At 46.2% G+C, this 17,046-nt stretch overlaps 2 protein-coding genes across 4 annotated transcripts; both read left to right on the plus strand.

The window, feature by feature from the left end:
* The first annotated feature begins 7,991 nt into the window (after positions 1-7,991).
* On the plus strand, positions 7,992-11,168 carry LOC123137130 (dynein 11 kDa light chain, flagellar outer arm). Its single transcript, XM_044556738.1, has 2 exons — positions 7,992-8,605; positions 10,745-11,168. The coding sequence occupies exons 1-2, from the start codon at positions 8,144-8,146 to the stop codon at positions 10,904-10,906; spliced, it is 624 nt and encodes a 207-aa protein (XP_044412673.1). The 5' UTR covers positions 7,992-8,143; the 3' UTR covers positions 10,907-11,168.
* A 177-nt stretch (positions 11,169-11,345) lies between these two features.
* LOC123137129 (protein FAR1-RELATED SEQUENCE 5) lies at positions 11,346-12,940 on the plus strand. Of its 3 annotated transcripts, XM_044556736.1 has the most exons (4): positions 11,346-11,463; positions 11,566-11,759; positions 11,837-12,442; positions 12,553-12,933. In XM_044556736.1, exons 2-4 carry the CDS (start codon positions 11,728-11,730, stop codon positions 12,620-12,622), a joined length of 708 nt encoding a protein of 235 aa, XP_044412671.1. In that variant the 5' UTR covers positions 11,346-11,463; positions 11,566-11,727; the 3' UTR covers positions 12,623-12,933. The 3 variants fall into 3 exon arrangements, with proteins under 3 accessions (XP_044412671.1, XP_044412672.1, XP_044412670.1); XM_044556737.1 differs by having other exon boundaries at positions 11,354-11,759; positions 12,549-12,940; XM_044556735.1 differs by having other exon boundaries at positions 11,354-11,759.
* Positions 12,941-17,046: the final 4,106 nt, after the last annotated feature.

Here is a 17,046-nt window from a genome sequence, read left to right on the forward strand (position 1 = left end):
CCTTTTTTTTTCTTTCTTTTCTTTTATTAATTTTCTTTTCTGTTTTTAGATTATTTAAAATGCCAAAGCATTTTACAAAAATTAGTGCACCCCACCATAATTATGTTAGCTATTTTAGACAACCCCCGAGAATTTTTAGTTTTGGTTTTGAAACTTTTTATCTTTGCTCTTGTTTTGATTTTTGTTTTAGAACGGGTTCGGATCTAACGCGAGTTTATCCACAGTAACCGAGGTGACGTGGCAACATTAGTGGGGATTACTGTAGCTTAATTACCCGGGCGTCACACCACCTCACGTACTTCTCCATAAGTACAAGCGCTTTGTTCGTTCAGTTAAAAAATGTTTTGGTTTTTTATTTTATTTAGATCACTTTTCTTCGGTTTAGTTCGAAAATCGATCGCTTAGTTTTTTTGTTAAGTCGTTACTACCGAAAATCTTAGATAGGAACCATCCTCTTCATTACGCGGGGCAAACACCCGTACAGCCAACTAGAGAGCACCACATGTCTCTGGCCGAAATTTGTTTTTTCAGGAATTTTTAATTTCAGATTTCTTTTCCAATCTTCTTTCTAGTATATCTTTTAATCTATAGATCCGATTTAGTTGATTCTTTTTCCTATGGTTTCATAAAAGTCCACTATATCCAGAGAACCAAATATTTTTGAAAATTTTAAAATTCAAATTCAAACAGATCTGAATTCAAACTTTGTTAGGCCATAACTTGAGTTTCGTAACTCTATTTTAGGTGATTCTTTATGCAAATCGAAGCCTGTGACTTGTACTTTCTGTTAAAACCAAAATCATATATTTTTGCTACTATTAAAATTATGTTCTACACAGAAGATTTATTTGGCTATTTTTGGAGTTTTCTGAAGTCTTTTCTTTGTTTTCTTTTTGATTCTTTGCTTGATTGCTTATGTGTGTCAATGTTTGCTTCGTTAGATCATCCGGAGTGCGAAGCTTGCTACTACGAATTCCTAGAGTTCAAAGATCGTCGACAAGGCAAGTTACATCTTGATCGTATTTTCTCTCTACCCAGTTTTTACTATGCATTAGTTCATCCTTACATATTTGCATGAGTAGGATTGGGAATTGTGGGATTGATATGTAGTTAATGAGGTAGGAACCTATGATCCTTTAAACACCCCAGAAATATTCTTTATGTATATACATTGCTTAGCCATGCTCGTAGACGGGGATTGGTATGTGAGATTCATGCAAGTTATGAGAGAAATAATAATTAAGGGTAACTTTAAGGTGGCAACATTAACACAAATTTGGATGGAATGGTTGGGGCGCCTGGAGAAATTGAGTGCTTGCCCTAGGGGATCCTGGAGGACCTGTGTGATCACCCTACGGAATGCCACCCAGGCTCAAAGGGATCATATGATGTTTCATGCCTAGAAACTTCTTGTGCAGCCACAGGCCATTATGGACTTTGGCATAGTTGAGTAAGTTTGTGTGAGGCTTTCCGGTTAGGATAGCATATGTAGGGGAAAGTAGGTGTACCAGCCTATCCAGGGTTAAGGGGAACACATTCAAAAAACTGTGTCTCGATCTTCCGATCATGGAGGTGGCCGAGTCTTGTGGGGAAAAGTGTGCAAACATCTACAGAGTGTATAAACTAATCATGATTAGCCGTGTCTTCGGTTATGGACAAATTTGAGTATCTAGAAGTGAATTATTGGTTGATCTCGTCATTTTATTTAATTAATGAATTGGGTTATTAATAACTTGGGAATTTTGAGATTGAGTTGGAGGAACCTTCTCAATAATGGCATAAACTTGGCAGTGAATAAAATTTTATTCCTTTGTTGTAGGGAAAAAATAGCTTTATGCAAAATGAAACTTAAAGCCTCCACCAGCCAAAATTTGCATATAGAGATAGTCATTTTCATCCTTATTCTGTAGTGTGACATTGCCAGCATATTCCATGTGCTGACCTACATAGCTGCAACGTCTCATGTTGCAGAGTTTTCCGACGAGGATTAAGGTGCGATAGGTCATTGTTCTGCACTCAGTTTTGTCGTGGAGTTGGATGGACTCATTTACCTATGAAGCTTCCATAGTTATTTTATTTATATGGCCTTCAACCATATTATTATAATAAATACTCTTTTGAGGACCTCGATGTAATAAAGTGTGTGATTGAACTCTGTTATAATTCCTCGAGTACTGTGTGTGTCAGCATACCGATCCAGGGATACCACTTAAGCACAGAGACTTCAATCCATTGGGATCGGGTCGCTACACTATGACGCCAAGTAGCTTGGTAGGCATTCCACGACAACCACCATCGGGCAAGTGCCTTACATCATCGATGTAAACGCGGCGACGCTGCTCTTCTCAGAGTGTGTGTCGTCGTAGCTTGTTTGGGTGCAAACGATGGGTAGGGAGTAGATGGGTGCCCGGACACTGTTCACTGCTATGCCTAAAGCAGGGGAGCCGGCATACGATGACGCGAACAAGGAGATGTTAGACATCATCCATGATGGAGGTGGAGGAGCAGGTGGCTATGAGGACGGGCAGGTGGAAGATTCGGATCCTACCCAGTCCGACAACTACACCCACACGCATCAGGGCTACATCCAGCCGGGCATGCAGCAAACCTACACCCAGAACAACATGGGCACACAACAACGGGATTAGGCCGCCAGACAACGGCATGAGGAGGAGGAGGATGACGATGACGATGATCAGGATGATTTCGCGAGCGGTCCGTAGAATGGGGGTAGAGGAGAAAGCTTCAACATGCGAGAGGACGAGCTGTTGTGCTATGCATGGTTGGCCACTAGCCTCGATCTGATCCATGGCATAGAGCAAAAGGGCACAACTTTTTGGGCCAACATTCACACATGATGTCCATGAACACAAGCATTTCATGCCCTGCTCTGACGTGGTCATCTACAACTGTGAGTCAAAGTCCCTCAACCATCAATGGTACACCATCCAAGATGCCGTGTCAAAGTATTGCATCCACTTGAAGCATTTCATCGCATGGTGTCCTAGTGGTGCACAAATCACCGAGTAAGTAAGTTCATTTGATTGTATATGCTTAGTTTCATAGCCAGATATGCATAATTTTGTTGATCACTAGCCGAATATGCATAGTTTTGTAGCTGGATATCTATGCATAGTTGTGTGGATATGCATTGTAGACAATGTTTTATTTTGTAGCCTTCTCGTGCACGTACGGTGTTCAAGAAGTTGGAGAAGAAAAACTTCACCGTCATGCATTGTTGGTTGAACTTGAATGGGCCACCAAAGTGGAGCATATACATGGCCAAGGCCGCCGCCCAAGCCATCGAGGAAGAAACCGGTGGCCCAACCTACGCAACAAAAGAATCGCCCAAGAAGGTTAAAAGAGGGTTCCGAGAAAGAAGTGGGAGGAGGAGAGGACCACACGAGAAGGTGCGGTGGCCAGGATGACAGAGAGGTTGGAGGATATCTTGTTGAAGAAGGAGGAGGCATACATCAAGCTCTCTGACATCAAGGAGGAAAAAAGGGAGGGGTTTAAATTGTTGATGGATGCGATGGAGAAGAAGCTCAAGCTCGAAGAGAAGAAGACCATGCTTGAAGAGAAGAGGGCCATGCTCGAAGAGAAGAAGATGATTCTCGAAGAAAAGAAGGTGAAGATTGCTGCCCATGCGAAGGATGCTAAGATGTTGTCCTTGAATTTGGAGTCTTTCGATGCCGATGCTAGAATGATCGTGCAAGCCGCCCACTACAAAATGTTGCAGGGGCAGAAAGATGAGTTTAAGGCGACGAGCAAGGAGAAGGAGGAGGAGATACGTACGAACTAGCTGCATCCCCCGAGCCGCGTCCCCTGCGTCGCTCGCGTCTGGCGACACGGGGGAAATACCTCGCCGCCGCTTGAAGGCCACCTCCACCATCGCCCCCCACTACGCTGCCGCCGGAGGGCTGGCCGACGAAGCCGCGCCGTGCCCAAGGATGGTGACGATGGGGCGACCTCGTCCTCCTCCCCCACGCCAGATCCCCGCCAACCCTCGATCTGGCCAGGGGCTCCTCCACCAATGCCTCCTCCCACGCCGCTATCGATGGGCCAACCAGCGAGGCGGCTACGCGCCTGGAGCTGGTGTGATCTGGCGCTCAGTGGTCACGCACCTCCTTTAACTGTTGCGGTTCGTCTGCCCGTCTGATGCGGCGGCGCGGCCACTCCCGTGATGCTCCTCCCCGACACATCTCTTCTCCCCGGCAGTGCGACTCCCTATACAGTTTTGGTGGAGAAGGACGCTACTTTTGGGTGTAGCTGGCTGGGCTGGCCGAGGTTTGGTCCTACCCCGGTGCAGACCACCCTTTGTCTCCGACGGCACCTCCTTCGAGCGGCGGTGGCGACCTCTGCTCGTGTTTGGTCATGGTGATCTCTCTTGGAAATTGGTCAAAGCTTTGCGGTGGATCCCCGTCGACATCACTCCGGTCGCGACGGCCATGAACCTGCGTTCTCTAGTGTCCGTGGCCTGTTGGCGCTCGCCGGTGTGGATTTTTGGCCTCGACGCTCCGGTAGCCGCATCCCTTCCAGCTACGTTGGCTTGTGGTGTTCCAGTAGCCACGTCTCTTACAACCCGGATCTGCGTCCCCTTCCGGTTCCTGGCTTGCTAGCAGCGTCGGCCACCACCATCCCTCTGCATCGGCTCTCTGCCCGCTGCCTTTCCAACCCCGTCCACCCACACGCCATGCCGGCTCCAAAGTTTAAGTTTTTCGGTGGTGGCAAGTGCAGCCCCACCTTGCCCCCTTCTGTGGCGGCAGTCGTTTGCCGTGCTAACTTCTTCATCTTTGGATCCTAATCTGGTGGCAATGGGATTGCTTGAACTAAGGCCAGGCAAAATCCTTGCTCGGCTTGCCGATGCTGGCAGCGATAGCACTTGTGGGTGTCGTTTCCCTTCCTGAAGGCGCTGCCATGACCTTTATCCGTGCCCCTCTACGAGTATCAGGGGAAACCCTGGATCTAGTTCTCCGGATCGGGAAGCAGCAGCGTAACGATGTCGTTTCCCTTCTTGAAGGAGCTATCTTGCTAACTCGCGGCGTCCCCGGTGTTGGATTTGAAGATGTTTGATGTCTTGCTAGTTTGACTTGCCTCCCTAGTTCTAGGCTTGGTGGGTTTAGTTGTGTCTTTTTCCTGTTCGGATTGAGCATCCCTTGTCTCTCTGCTCTGGGTTCCATGCTCATGCATTTTTACGTTCATGTCATGTTTTGTAACCCCCTTTGTACTCAATTCTCTTTCTTCTATCAATGAAATGATACGCAAGCTTTGCGTATTCACGAAAAAAGAGGAGGAGGAGGAGGCTGCCTACGTGGAGGCTCGGATCGCCTGTTCGGCAGGACAGATTTTTTGTTTGTATGGACTGTCGGACTGATATTCTTTTATGATCGGGTATGTAAAAACTAAGCATACTTGTCATTTTTATTGTGATCGGGCATGCGACCCGGCGCTAGTGTGATAGGACTTTATTTGAATTTTAAATTATCTATTACTAACGAACATATGCAAGATAACTTTACATGACGTGCTTCCGGGTCAGATTGGCGATTCTCACCACCTCAAAAAGTAGAGCCGGAAAAAATGGCGAAGGAGGCCTAGGGCGTGTTTGGTTGCCGTGCGCTATAGTACATGCATTGCATACACTTCTCCACCCAACCTGGCTATGCAAATGCAGCCTCAAATGCACCATATGCATGTTTTTTGGTTGCCTGCATGCCCTCTTACTTGCATGGGCTGAACCAACACTGCCTGGTGTTTGGTTGCCTGCATGTTAGTGCACAAACCCAAGGCATGGTGTTTGGTTGTATGCAAGGCCTGATGTGTGGTAACCTCTTTGGCTAGTTGGTGAGGTTACCACCACACTTCGGCAGCACAGATCATAAGCACAACAGAGTATAAACAGAGCATCAACTAGCATAATTCAGATATAAGCAGTACCACAGTTCATAGCAGTTCAACGCATAAACCATAAACATGTTCAAAGTAGACTTGATAGTACGCTCGAAAGAGGTGGCCCGGCCCTACTCCTTGACGGCGAAGGCTTCGTCGTGCTTCCCGCACTTGTTGACGACCTCAATGCCATCATCGTCGAAGATGATGACCTTGAGGGTGTCGGGAGTGAGGAGCTTGAACGTCACCATGTAGCCGATCTTGATCTGATGAACGGCTGCTTAGCTGGCCCAACCCTGATCTAGGGTCACCCTGCCGTTCATCAGCTTGACCGTCACCTTCTAGGAGCAGCCGGTGTTGTTCCTGAGCTTGAACTCTGTCGGCACCGCGAAGAAGTGCTTGGTGAAGTCCAGGGGGATGGGGATGCACTCAAGCTTCGGTGCAAGGATGACCTTGCATAAGTGGTTTGGGCCATCCTCCTGATGGTAATGGCCGTAGTTGCGGCGCTTGTTGCTGGGGGGCTCCTCCATGCGCTCATCATCGCCACCCTCAGGCATCTTCGGGTCTTCCTCGACGGTGGGCGGCAGCTCAACCTCGTCGGGCATTGGGTGAAGGGGCTGCATGCCCTTGTTGTCAACGACCGGGAGCACCTCCGTGCCCATCTCATTGCTCTCCTCGATTTGCACACAATTCATGGAGTCAGACACTTCACAGAGTTCATGGGTAATTCAAGAGCTTGTAGTTAAAACGGCATGACTGTCACTCTTCTCCTCCTCTCCAGTCCCCCTATATTTACTCACCCTACCCACCACTACTTACCCACCCCCTCTCTTCTCTCACTGTTAACGTTCCTCCTCCCCATCGCCATGAGCTCTAGCTCCAGCTCCAACGCCAACCCCTTCCCTTGGGGTATTGGCTGGAGGGCCTTCTTCCTCGGGTGGTCGGCTGGTGACCGCACCAAGTTCGGGAACACCATGGAGGTGTGCTCGAACTTTGGCTCCATGCCGGACATGCAGAACGAATCTAATGTTGTGCTCTTGAAGGCCACTAAAGAAGAGCTGCAGACGCTGATTCCTGACCCAGCGAAGGGCGCGATGGCAGTTGACATCATTCGTTGGGCAATGAATCAGGCCGTCTCTGACGACGCTAAAGAGAGGAAGAAGTGGTGCAAGCACAAGACCTATTGGGCTCCTAATGACCGCCGTGCCGCAGTGTACTGGGAGACGACTATTGCGCCGCCGGCGGTCATCGGCGGGGAGCCTAAGGAGGAATAAGAGGCGGTGCACATGCCAGCTAGGGCGCCGGAGCCAGTCCGTCCTGCCTGGCAGATCGACCTCGACTCCGCCGAGGACGACGAAGATGACCCGCCGGCCCGCACGGCGAAGAAGAAGAAGATGATGGCCAGCGGCTCGACCAGCCGCTCCGCACGCCAGTGACAGCCGCCGCGGTCAGCCGGTGTCTGTTGTGTACCCCCTATCCCCCTATTCCCCTATCCCCCAATCCCGAAATCCACCTTCTGCGTTTCGATCTTGCATGTATGAATTCGTATGAACTGCTATGAACCAGTATGAATTACCCCTATGCTTATCTACCTCTATTCCCCATTCCCGTCCGCCATGGATCGAATAAAGCGTGCATGTCGAAGAGAGAGAAGTGCTTACCGCCATTGATGGAGTCTGGTGGTCTTATTCCTCTGCTCCGATCCGCCGCCGCCGGCGATGGAGTCCGGTGGTCTTCTTCCTCTGCTCCGATCCGCCGCCGCCAATGAGAGTTGGGGGAGTGGGGAAGAGTGGGGAGAGGGAGCGGTGAGGGACGGTGAGGCTAATAACTGCTGGTACTTCGGGAAGCAACGCGACTTCTCGAGCGTGGCCGCGCGCGTGCAGTCGCGCCCGCTCACGTGCACCGCTCGGGCCTGGCCCTGGAGAAACTGCCGATTCGTGCGTTTCCAGTGAGCCAGTCCCAGAAATGCTTTAAGAAGTGTGCGATGCAGACCTAATAATATATGCGGACTATCAAACAGACCGAATCCTTCTCACGCGGGCCTGGTTGAACCTTATGCGGGCAACCAAACACACCACACACCCTTAGTCTTTCGTCCCATCCCCGCCTCCCGAGCCCAAACAAACGACGCAAAGCCAGCGCAGCACTGTGCTCCGTGCTTTGACCACAATCACCGCCGAACGCGGCCATGCTCGCCCGCCGCTGCGGCCACTACTGACGCAGGTGAGTTTTCCCCTCCCCCACCGCTGCCGTTATGGATCCGGCGTCCGAGGAGCTCGAGCGCCGCAGCCACTACCTCAGCTCACTCATCCGCCGCACCAAGCTCAATGCCGCGCCCGCCCCGCCACCTCGTACTTCTCACCCGAAGCCGGAGACGAAGCTGGAGCTGGAGCGGGAGCGCTCGCCCATCCGCCGCACCAAGCTCAAGCTCAACGCCGCGCCCGCCCTCCCTCCTTCTACCACTCACCCGGAGACCGGGAAACTGGAGCGGGAGCCGGGCCCTAAGAACCAGAACCTCGTTGAGGCCAAAGCATTGGTGGAGAGGGAAGTGAAAGAGGGCGACGGAAAGGGGAAGGAGGAGAGGAAGGTCTCGGTGCGGGTCCGGGCGGCCGACATGCCGGTGGTGCTGCAGCGGCGCGCGATCCGGCTCGCCTACGATGCTGTCTCTGCAACACCGCGGGCCGACGGCAAGCGTCTAGCCCTCGTGCTCAAGAAGGTACAGCATCCATCTCGTGATAAAAACTTCAACCGGTTACTGCTCTTTGGTAGCTAGGGTGAAATGCTTGTGCACTTGTGCCGCGAGCACATTGTTGAAATCGTTTGGAGTTGTGGACCTCGTGCAGAGAAAATGCAGTCATGCAGTGGTAGTAGAAGTAGATATGTAAGTGATTCAGATTTAGAACATCTCTAGCAGATCCGCTAAAATCCGATACTGCAAAATCGTTTTAGGGATGCTACAAAAACAATTTTGCACGAACGTGAAGGCCCCGGCGGAACTGATCACGTAAATCTCATACTGCATATTTAGAAACATCTTCACGCTAGAAAATAGTTCATCACAACCACAGTGCATACATAGGAAATACAAACTTCGCGCTACAAATTACAAAAAGTCGACGGTCACTGGTCGATGCCGAGGTAGAGCTTGGTGGCGGACTTGCGGAGCGCGTTGGCGAGGTCGTGCTCCTCCTTGGCGTCAGAGACGGTCGATGACACCGTACCTTCTTCTCCGGCCGACAAAGCTTTCTCCGCAGCGACAATGTCCGCATCGGCCTCCCGACACCTCTGCAAATGCGGGAAGAGTTAGTCATGGAGCTCGTGGAAGCCGGCCCAAGGGCTCTGCCCGCCGCTCCGGGAGAGCCGGCCATAGTCGCACGCTTGCTTCGGGGCCATGGTTCGACGGCGGGCCGGCTAGAGCAGCCAGCCTCCGTGTCATGCAGTGTGAGCTTGCGCAGAGGCGACCTGCCACGGCCGCCACGCCCACCAGCACCACCGGCCATGGAGGAGAAGAAAAAAAAGGAGGAGATGTGGCGGGATTTGTCGCCGGAGTTGGGGAGGGCTAGCAGCGGGGCGGGCGGATTGCGGCCAAGGGGATAGGGTTTGCTAACCCTAAAGCCTGGCCGGCGCCGTACATATAGCATCGGAGGAATGGATATGCGGGCCACCTGTAAAAAAATTACAGGCTGGGCTTCGTTTAGCGGATCTGTTCGGGCCAATAAAATGGAGATCCTGCAAAACGGCCGGAATTTTTACGGGCCGGCAAGCTTTCTCCGGATTTGCTAGAGATGCTCTTAGGAACCTAGAAACGTAGTGCATCTCCAACAGTTCCCATAAAAGAACTCCCAGTAAAAGTGGTTTTTGGAGGTGGCGTGGCAGCAGCGGACGGTGGTCATGGGTGACGGCGCGCTGATGTGGCACTTTTATGGGAAGGTTTACAGGAAGGGTCATTTCCCCCTAGATGCAGGGGATGTTGAGCAGATTATATGGGTTCCGCCAATTTTTTTTAGTGATACGGGATCTATGGGAGATGCTCCGACGTGCTGTTGCTTATGTTCCACCTTTTCTTTTGAGTTGTATGTTCCACAATTTAAATGTATGAGATTAGTGCTACACATGTTGGTTCAGTTGCCAGTTGGTTAGACTTGCAACAAAGTTAGGAGGCATGGATTGAGTATATGGGTGTTTCTGGTTTAAGCCTAAGTCTTCTGTTTGCCCAGTTTTATCAGTGTTGTGTTGGCAAGAAAAAATGCACCAAAGTGGCTATCTGGTATGCAGCACAAGGAACGCCAGTGCAAAGGTAGTCAGGTGGTAACCCATTGTTGTGTAGTCCTGGTCTTGTTCCACAGACAGAGAGCATGTAGGATACTGGGCGCCTCCGTTCTAGTAGAAGAGGTGTTCTGTAAGAGAAGAGGCAAAGGGTGATTGGAAGCTAGTCAGCAAAATGTCAATTCAAACTATATAACTACTATTTGAACGGAACAGGCTGAAGGAAGTGAGACTGCCATTTGTTCCCAAAACAGGAAGAACTACCTTTTAGCCCTCGTACTAGAAATGCTACTCCATAGTTGTTTCTGTGAAGAGTTTTAAAATGTTCAAACCTTTGTAGAACAACATAAGTTGGCTAGCTATGGTAGCTAGCAATATTTATTTTTGACATATGTTGTATGAAGTTGATATTCCCCACTTTCTTAATATATTTTCCCTTGTTTATTTTGTTCTCGCTTGGCCATTTCTTTCATTTGTCTGATATGTCTGGAACTCTGGATGTGTCACAAAGCAGTCTTCATATGTTTAGCTGCACCGTTTTGTGCAGCCTTAAGTACTATTTTGATAGGTAAATATTTGCTTGCTGCAGGAATTTGACGCGTCATACGGCCCTGCTTGGCACTGCATTGTTGGGACAAGCTTTGGCTCCTATGTTACTCACACATTGGGAGGTTTCTTATACTTCTCTGTTGACAAGGTCCACATTCTTCTCTTCAGAACTGCTGTTGAGCCATTAGGCCATCTGCGGTGAGACCTAGAATCAGTTTATTAGGTAGTCTAGGTGCTATGTAGTCCGTATGGGAACATCTAACATGCAGAAGGGTAAGGAGGGTATGATAATCTCAATGAAAATATGTTGAACCAATCTGTTATAACTTCCATGTATTAGCACCTGTTGACTTTCAAGGCTGGCCTTAGGAGGTACTAACATACTGCCTAGGCTTGTAACCTGGACTGCCAGCCTTGATTGAGGCCTAAATCGGCAAAGCCTAGCTCCAGGGCTTCCATCATTGTAATTCCACTGGAGGTGTTTGTTTTGGGCAAAATGCCCCGTTAACTGTTTACGGTGGAAACCAAAAACGTTACGCACGTTTGGTAAGTGTACGTGTAATCCGATGCCTCCGCAAACGGTTCCAGGCTTGCTGTGGATCGATACCACCCACGACCCCCGGAGGGCACTTTCAGTGCACGGCGGCACGGCATTGGCACACTTTATCCACTCCGTGTGCTGACTGCTTCGTGATTGGGCCAATGAGCGACAGCCTGGAATATGGAGCAATACGTGGAACTTATACTGCGCGGATGAAGGTGCTGTTGGGAGAGGTTACGGTCCGGTTTCCAGTGTGCTACACCACCGAATCCTCTAGCACCTGTTCCAGATTTCTTACATAGCTGCCGATCTCAGAACAGGTCCCTTTACATGGCACAAATTGTTCTGGCGGAGCAAGTGGGGTAGGACCAGCATAAACATAGTCGACATTAGCCAGCCAGGCCGTCATAGTGGACCTCAGAACAGAAAGCTACCAGGTCGTCTCTCATCGTTTCAGATCCATCATTTTGAAACCTTGCGGTATGGAGTTCGTCGACATGGACGGAAATCTAAGGTTCGTTTGTTTGAAACCTTCTGCAAGTTTTGTATCGCCAACTTAGTACTAATCCTATTTGTTTCCACTATTTTTAGATCAACAACTGGTTTGATTCCTGTCTGTTCCTTGACGGCGGCAAGGGATCATGCTGTTTGTCCTGCTCAATCAAACTGTTCGTCAGGATCATCTAGGGTTTGCGAGATTGTCAGAACAGAGGGAGGGATCCAGCATCATAATGTTTCAGACAAGGTCCGCGCAATGGAGCTAGCTATCATTGATGAACTACCGAATACAACTCACCGTTGGTGCAAGTGGCACGTGTTAAAGAAGGCGAAAGAAAGGTTGGGTGTCCTTTATGGAAAGAAATCGGAGTTCAAGAAAGACTTCCAAATGTTGGTGCATCATGTTTTAACTAAAGAGGAATTTGAGAACGGGTGGGCTGAAATGTTAGCAAAATACGGTTTGCAAAAACATCCATTCCTAACACAAATATATGAGGTTAGGCATAAGTGGGCCAAACCGTACTTCATGGGTGTGTTCTGTGCAAATATGACAAGCACACGAGGAAGTGAAAGTGCAAATCATTTGTTGAAGGGGTATGTACCGTGGGATGTCCTATGCATCTATTTATTAAGCAATTCGAGAAGATATTATTTGATAGAGACTCAGAGGAAAGCTATCAAGAAAAACGCACTGCAATTGTAAGTTGATATTTAATTTAAATTATTTTATATTCGTTGCATTTCTAGGAGGTATTATTTGATTGATATTATTTGCACTAACAAAACTATGTTTCCTAAAATGGAGGCAGGTGTAGTCTTGAAGGGGAATTGGCCTTTGGAATGCCATGCAAGCAAGGTGTACACACAAACAATGTTTGAGCAATTTGATGAGTCTTTGTACAAGGCTGGGTCTTCATGTCACGGAGGAGGTTGAACATCAGAGGAAATACATTGTGAGCCACATTGTGAGCCATGTCGATGCTGAAAGAAGGAACAGTTGGTGCAAAGTTGTTTTCTTAGTTACGATTGATGCAGACATGACGAAGTTTGTGTGTGAGTGGGGCTTCTTTGAACATGCCGGCTTGTTATGCCCTCACGCTATTAAGCTAAGCATTTTTGCATTCATGTGAATAATATAGATAATTTAAATGGTTTTAAAATGATGTTAACTTGCTAGCCTTGTGTGTGTGTCGGCGTTCTGGATACGGGGGCACCTAGACTTTGTCGGATTTCGGGATCCGGCAACCCGTGAGAGGTTCGAACACTGGGGTGCGTATGGAGATCTCAACCGGCCCAGCCTGCCTACTCGCGATCCTCCCTAGCCTAGCATGAAGAGCTCACAGAGACACAAAGATACAGAGATATATACTGATTCGGGCCATCATGGTGATGTAACACCCTACTTCAATGTGGTGTGGTGGATTGCCTCGAGGGGCTATGGATGAACTAGTACAAAGGATGAACAAGCCTCAGGAGGTGAGGTGTTCTTGAGCTGGTCACTATAAAAAATATGTCAACTAGTGACCTTCTGCCAGTGACCCTGTAAGAATTGGTCATAGATCTATGACCATTTGAGACCAATTGGTCAAAAGTTGTTTGGGGGGCTCCAAACGCTGAACAATAACGACCATTTTAGTCAGAAAGGTCGCAATTTTCTTACACGAAATGGTCATAAAGCAGATAGCACTGGTTCGCTGCCTTATTTCTAGCTGATCATGACCAATATAGATGGTCATAACCCTGTAAATTGTGGTGGGTTGCTATGACTAGGCGCCACCTCATGAGTTTTGCCTATGTGTCATGTCCATGTGTCAATTTTTACCCTAGGTTGTGAAGCAACCTATATTTCTGCCATTCACAAAATTCCCAAAAAAATCTCATAAATTCTTTGGGTCATATCTTCGTTAAATATGTAAAAAACCTTCCTTGCCTAGTTCAAAAATAATTCAACAATATTCTTTTTCTATTCTGTTCAGAACAACACTTTGTGAAGGAAATGCTATTTCTATATTCTTGATTGCCCTCAAATTTTTTGGGCACTATTTCCTATCAAAATCATTGCCTCATGACAAAATTCAGCTCCATTTGCTCAGTATATCTTCCTCGCAAATTTCCAAAGTTTTTGTCCACCTAGAACCTTTGTGAAAGAAGTACTAGCTATGCATATCCTAATGAGTTGAATTTTTCCACATATTCTATATGCCTATGTAACTTACCTACACCAAATTTGAGCTCAGTTCATTTAGCAAATTTCTCTCACTAATTTTCCGAAGTTTCTGTCCAGAGAAGAGCATTGTGAAGGAAGTGCTATTTATATATTCTTGGTTGCCCTCAAAATTTTTGGGCACTCTTTCCTATTCAAATCATTGCCTCATGACAAAATTCAGCTCCATTTGCCCAGTAAATCTTCCTCGGCAAATTTACAAAGTTTTTGTCCACCTAGAACCTTTGTGAAAGAAGTACTAGCTATGCAATATCCTAATAAGTTGAATTTTTTCCACATATTCTATATGCCTATGTAACTTACCTACACCAAATTTGAGCTCATTTCATTTAGCTAATTTCTCTCACTAATTTTCCGAAGTTTCTATCCAGTGAAGAGCATTGTGAAGGAAGTACTACTTTGGCATGTCCAAATGGTATCCATTTTGTACAGTGCTTTCCTCTACCAAAATAACCATCCTCCACCAAATTTTAGCTCAATCCATTCATTATTTTAAGCCCAGCTTTAACATTCGTATTTATGTCCAGTGTGGTACTTTGCAAAGCAAGTACCACCTAGGCTCCTCCTTTTGAGCTGGAAATTTGTGAAGACAGTCTTCTTAGTAACTGATCATCCTTAGCCAAAACTCACGCCCATTAGACATGTGCATTTCTCGTACCGCTAATCAAACACTTGGCTGCTAATTCATGTTTGAGCATAGATCGGTCTCCTCGTGAGAATCTTATGTTGTAATTTTCTTCCTAGCACCTACTTGGGGAGTGCCCAACCCACTAGACATGCCTAGGCCACCCAGAACGCATGGCAACGCCACGGTCACGCGGTGACCACGCGACGGGCATGCGTGTTTACGCGCTCTAGAGTTGGGGCCCTCGGCCACCGTCCAAACCTCGATGTATCGCCACCAAACCATGTATTTTTGATTAAATAGGTACTTATGTAACTAGAAATAATTTTTGGAAAAAATAAATAGCAAACTATAAGGCAACTGTAGTTCAAATTTGACCTGCTTCCAACTGAATCGGCGGAAATTTGTCTTTTTCACGAGAGGTGGATCAAAACTTTTGACACCCAAAATTTTTGTCAATTGTGCATTAAATATGTCCTAGTATTTTAGAAAATTGAATTGGTCCAAGTTTGCAACAAATATATGGTAGGTCCTTCACAAAAAAATTCATTTTGGGCACTCAGAAAATGGAAAATGAATTTTTCGTCCAAAGAAAATGTAAACTTCCTTAGGCAACATTGTTTGCCATTCCAAGATGCACCCTTATGCACAATATAATATCATTTGAACAAACTATGTCATGAATGTGGCCATAAGATTGAGCATTCGGGTTGAAAGCCATGCATCTACACACTTGATAGCTCGTTTTTGAGAACACTTTTTTAAAATAATTGTCGTGTTACAAGTTTATAATTTTTGCTCATAACTTGACCACATATAATGACACAATGCGAAGGTTATCCAATTTTTTTGTTTTTTTTGAATTTTTTATGCCCGTTTCAAAATGCAGTCAAAATGGCGGGCATGACCGTTCCTAGATAGTGGTTGAATCTTGGAAAACTTTTTGTGTTTCTATGAATAAATAGATACTTATGTACCTAGAAATGATTTTTGGAAGAAATAAAGAGCAAACTATGAGACAACTGCAGTTCAAATTTGACCCGCTTCCAACTAAATCAGCGGAAATTTGTCTTTTTCACGAGCGGTGGATCAAAACTTTTTACACCCAACCATTTGATCAATTGTGCATTAAATATGTTCTAGTATTTTAGAAAATTGATTTGGTACAATTTTGAAACAAATATATGGTAGGTCCTTTACAAAAGAACTCATTTTGGGCACTCGAAAAATGGAAAATGAAATTTCTGTCCAAAGAAAATGAAAACTTCCTTAGGCAACATTGTTTGTCATTCCAATATGCACGCTTGTGCACAATATGAGATCATTTGAACAAACTATGCCATGAATGTGGCCATAAGATTGAACATTTGGGTTGAAAGCCATGCATCTTCACACTCGATAGCTCGTTTCTGAGAACACTTTTTTAAAATAATCGTCGCATTACAAGTTTATAATTTTTGCTGGTAACTTGGTAACATGTAATGACACAATGCAAAGGTTTTTCAAATTTTTATTTTTTTTGAATTTTTTATGCCCGTTTCAAAATGCGGTCAAAACGGCGGGCATGACCGTTCCTAGCTAGTGGTTGAATCTTGAAAAACTTTTTGTGTTTCTATGATTAAATATATACTTATGTACCTAGAAATGATTTTTGGAAAAATAAAGAGCAAACTATGAGGCAGCTGCAGTTCAAATTTCACCTGCTTCCAACTAAATCGGCGAGAATTTGTCTTTTTCACGAGAGGTGGATCAAAACTTTTTACACCCAACTATTTGGTCAACTGTGCATTAAATATGTCCTGGTATTTTAGAAAATTTATTTGGTACAATTCTAAAACAAATATATGGTAGGTCCTTTACAAATAAACTCATTTTGGGCACTCGAAAAATGGAAAATGAAATTTCCGTCCAAAGAAAATGAAAACTTCCTTAGGCAACATTGTTTGTCATTCCAATATGCACCCTTGCGCACAATATGAGATCATTTGAACAAACTATGCCATGAATGTGGCCATAAGATTGAGCATTTGGGTTGAAAAGCCATGCATCTTCATATTTGATGGCTCATTTCTGAGAACAAATTCTTTAAATAATTGCCGTATTACAAGTTTATTATTTTACCTGGTAACTTGGTCACATTTAATGAGACAATGCGAAGTTTTTCTATTTTTTTTTGATTTTTTTGAATTTTTTAAGCCCGTTTCAAAATGCGGTCAAAACAGCGGGCATGACAGTTCCTAGCTAGTGGCTGAATCTTGGAATCTTTTTGGTGTTTCTCTGATTAAATAGATACTTAGGTAGCTAGAAATGAGTTTTGAAAAAAATAAAGAGAAAACTATGAGGCAGCTGCAGTTCAAATTTGACCCGCTTCCTACTGAATCGGTGAAAATTTGTCTTTTTCACAAGAGGTGGCTAGAATCTTTTGACACCCAACCGTTTGGTCAATTATACATT

The sequence above is a fragment of the Triticum aestivum genome, chromosome 6B (assembly GCF_018294505.1).
Source record: "Triticum aestivum cultivar Chinese Spring chromosome 6B, IWGSC CS RefSeq v2.1, whole genome shotgun sequence".
Taxonomy (NCBI): domain Eukaryota; kingdom Viridiplantae; phylum Streptophyta; class Magnoliopsida; order Poales; family Poaceae; genus Triticum; species Triticum aestivum.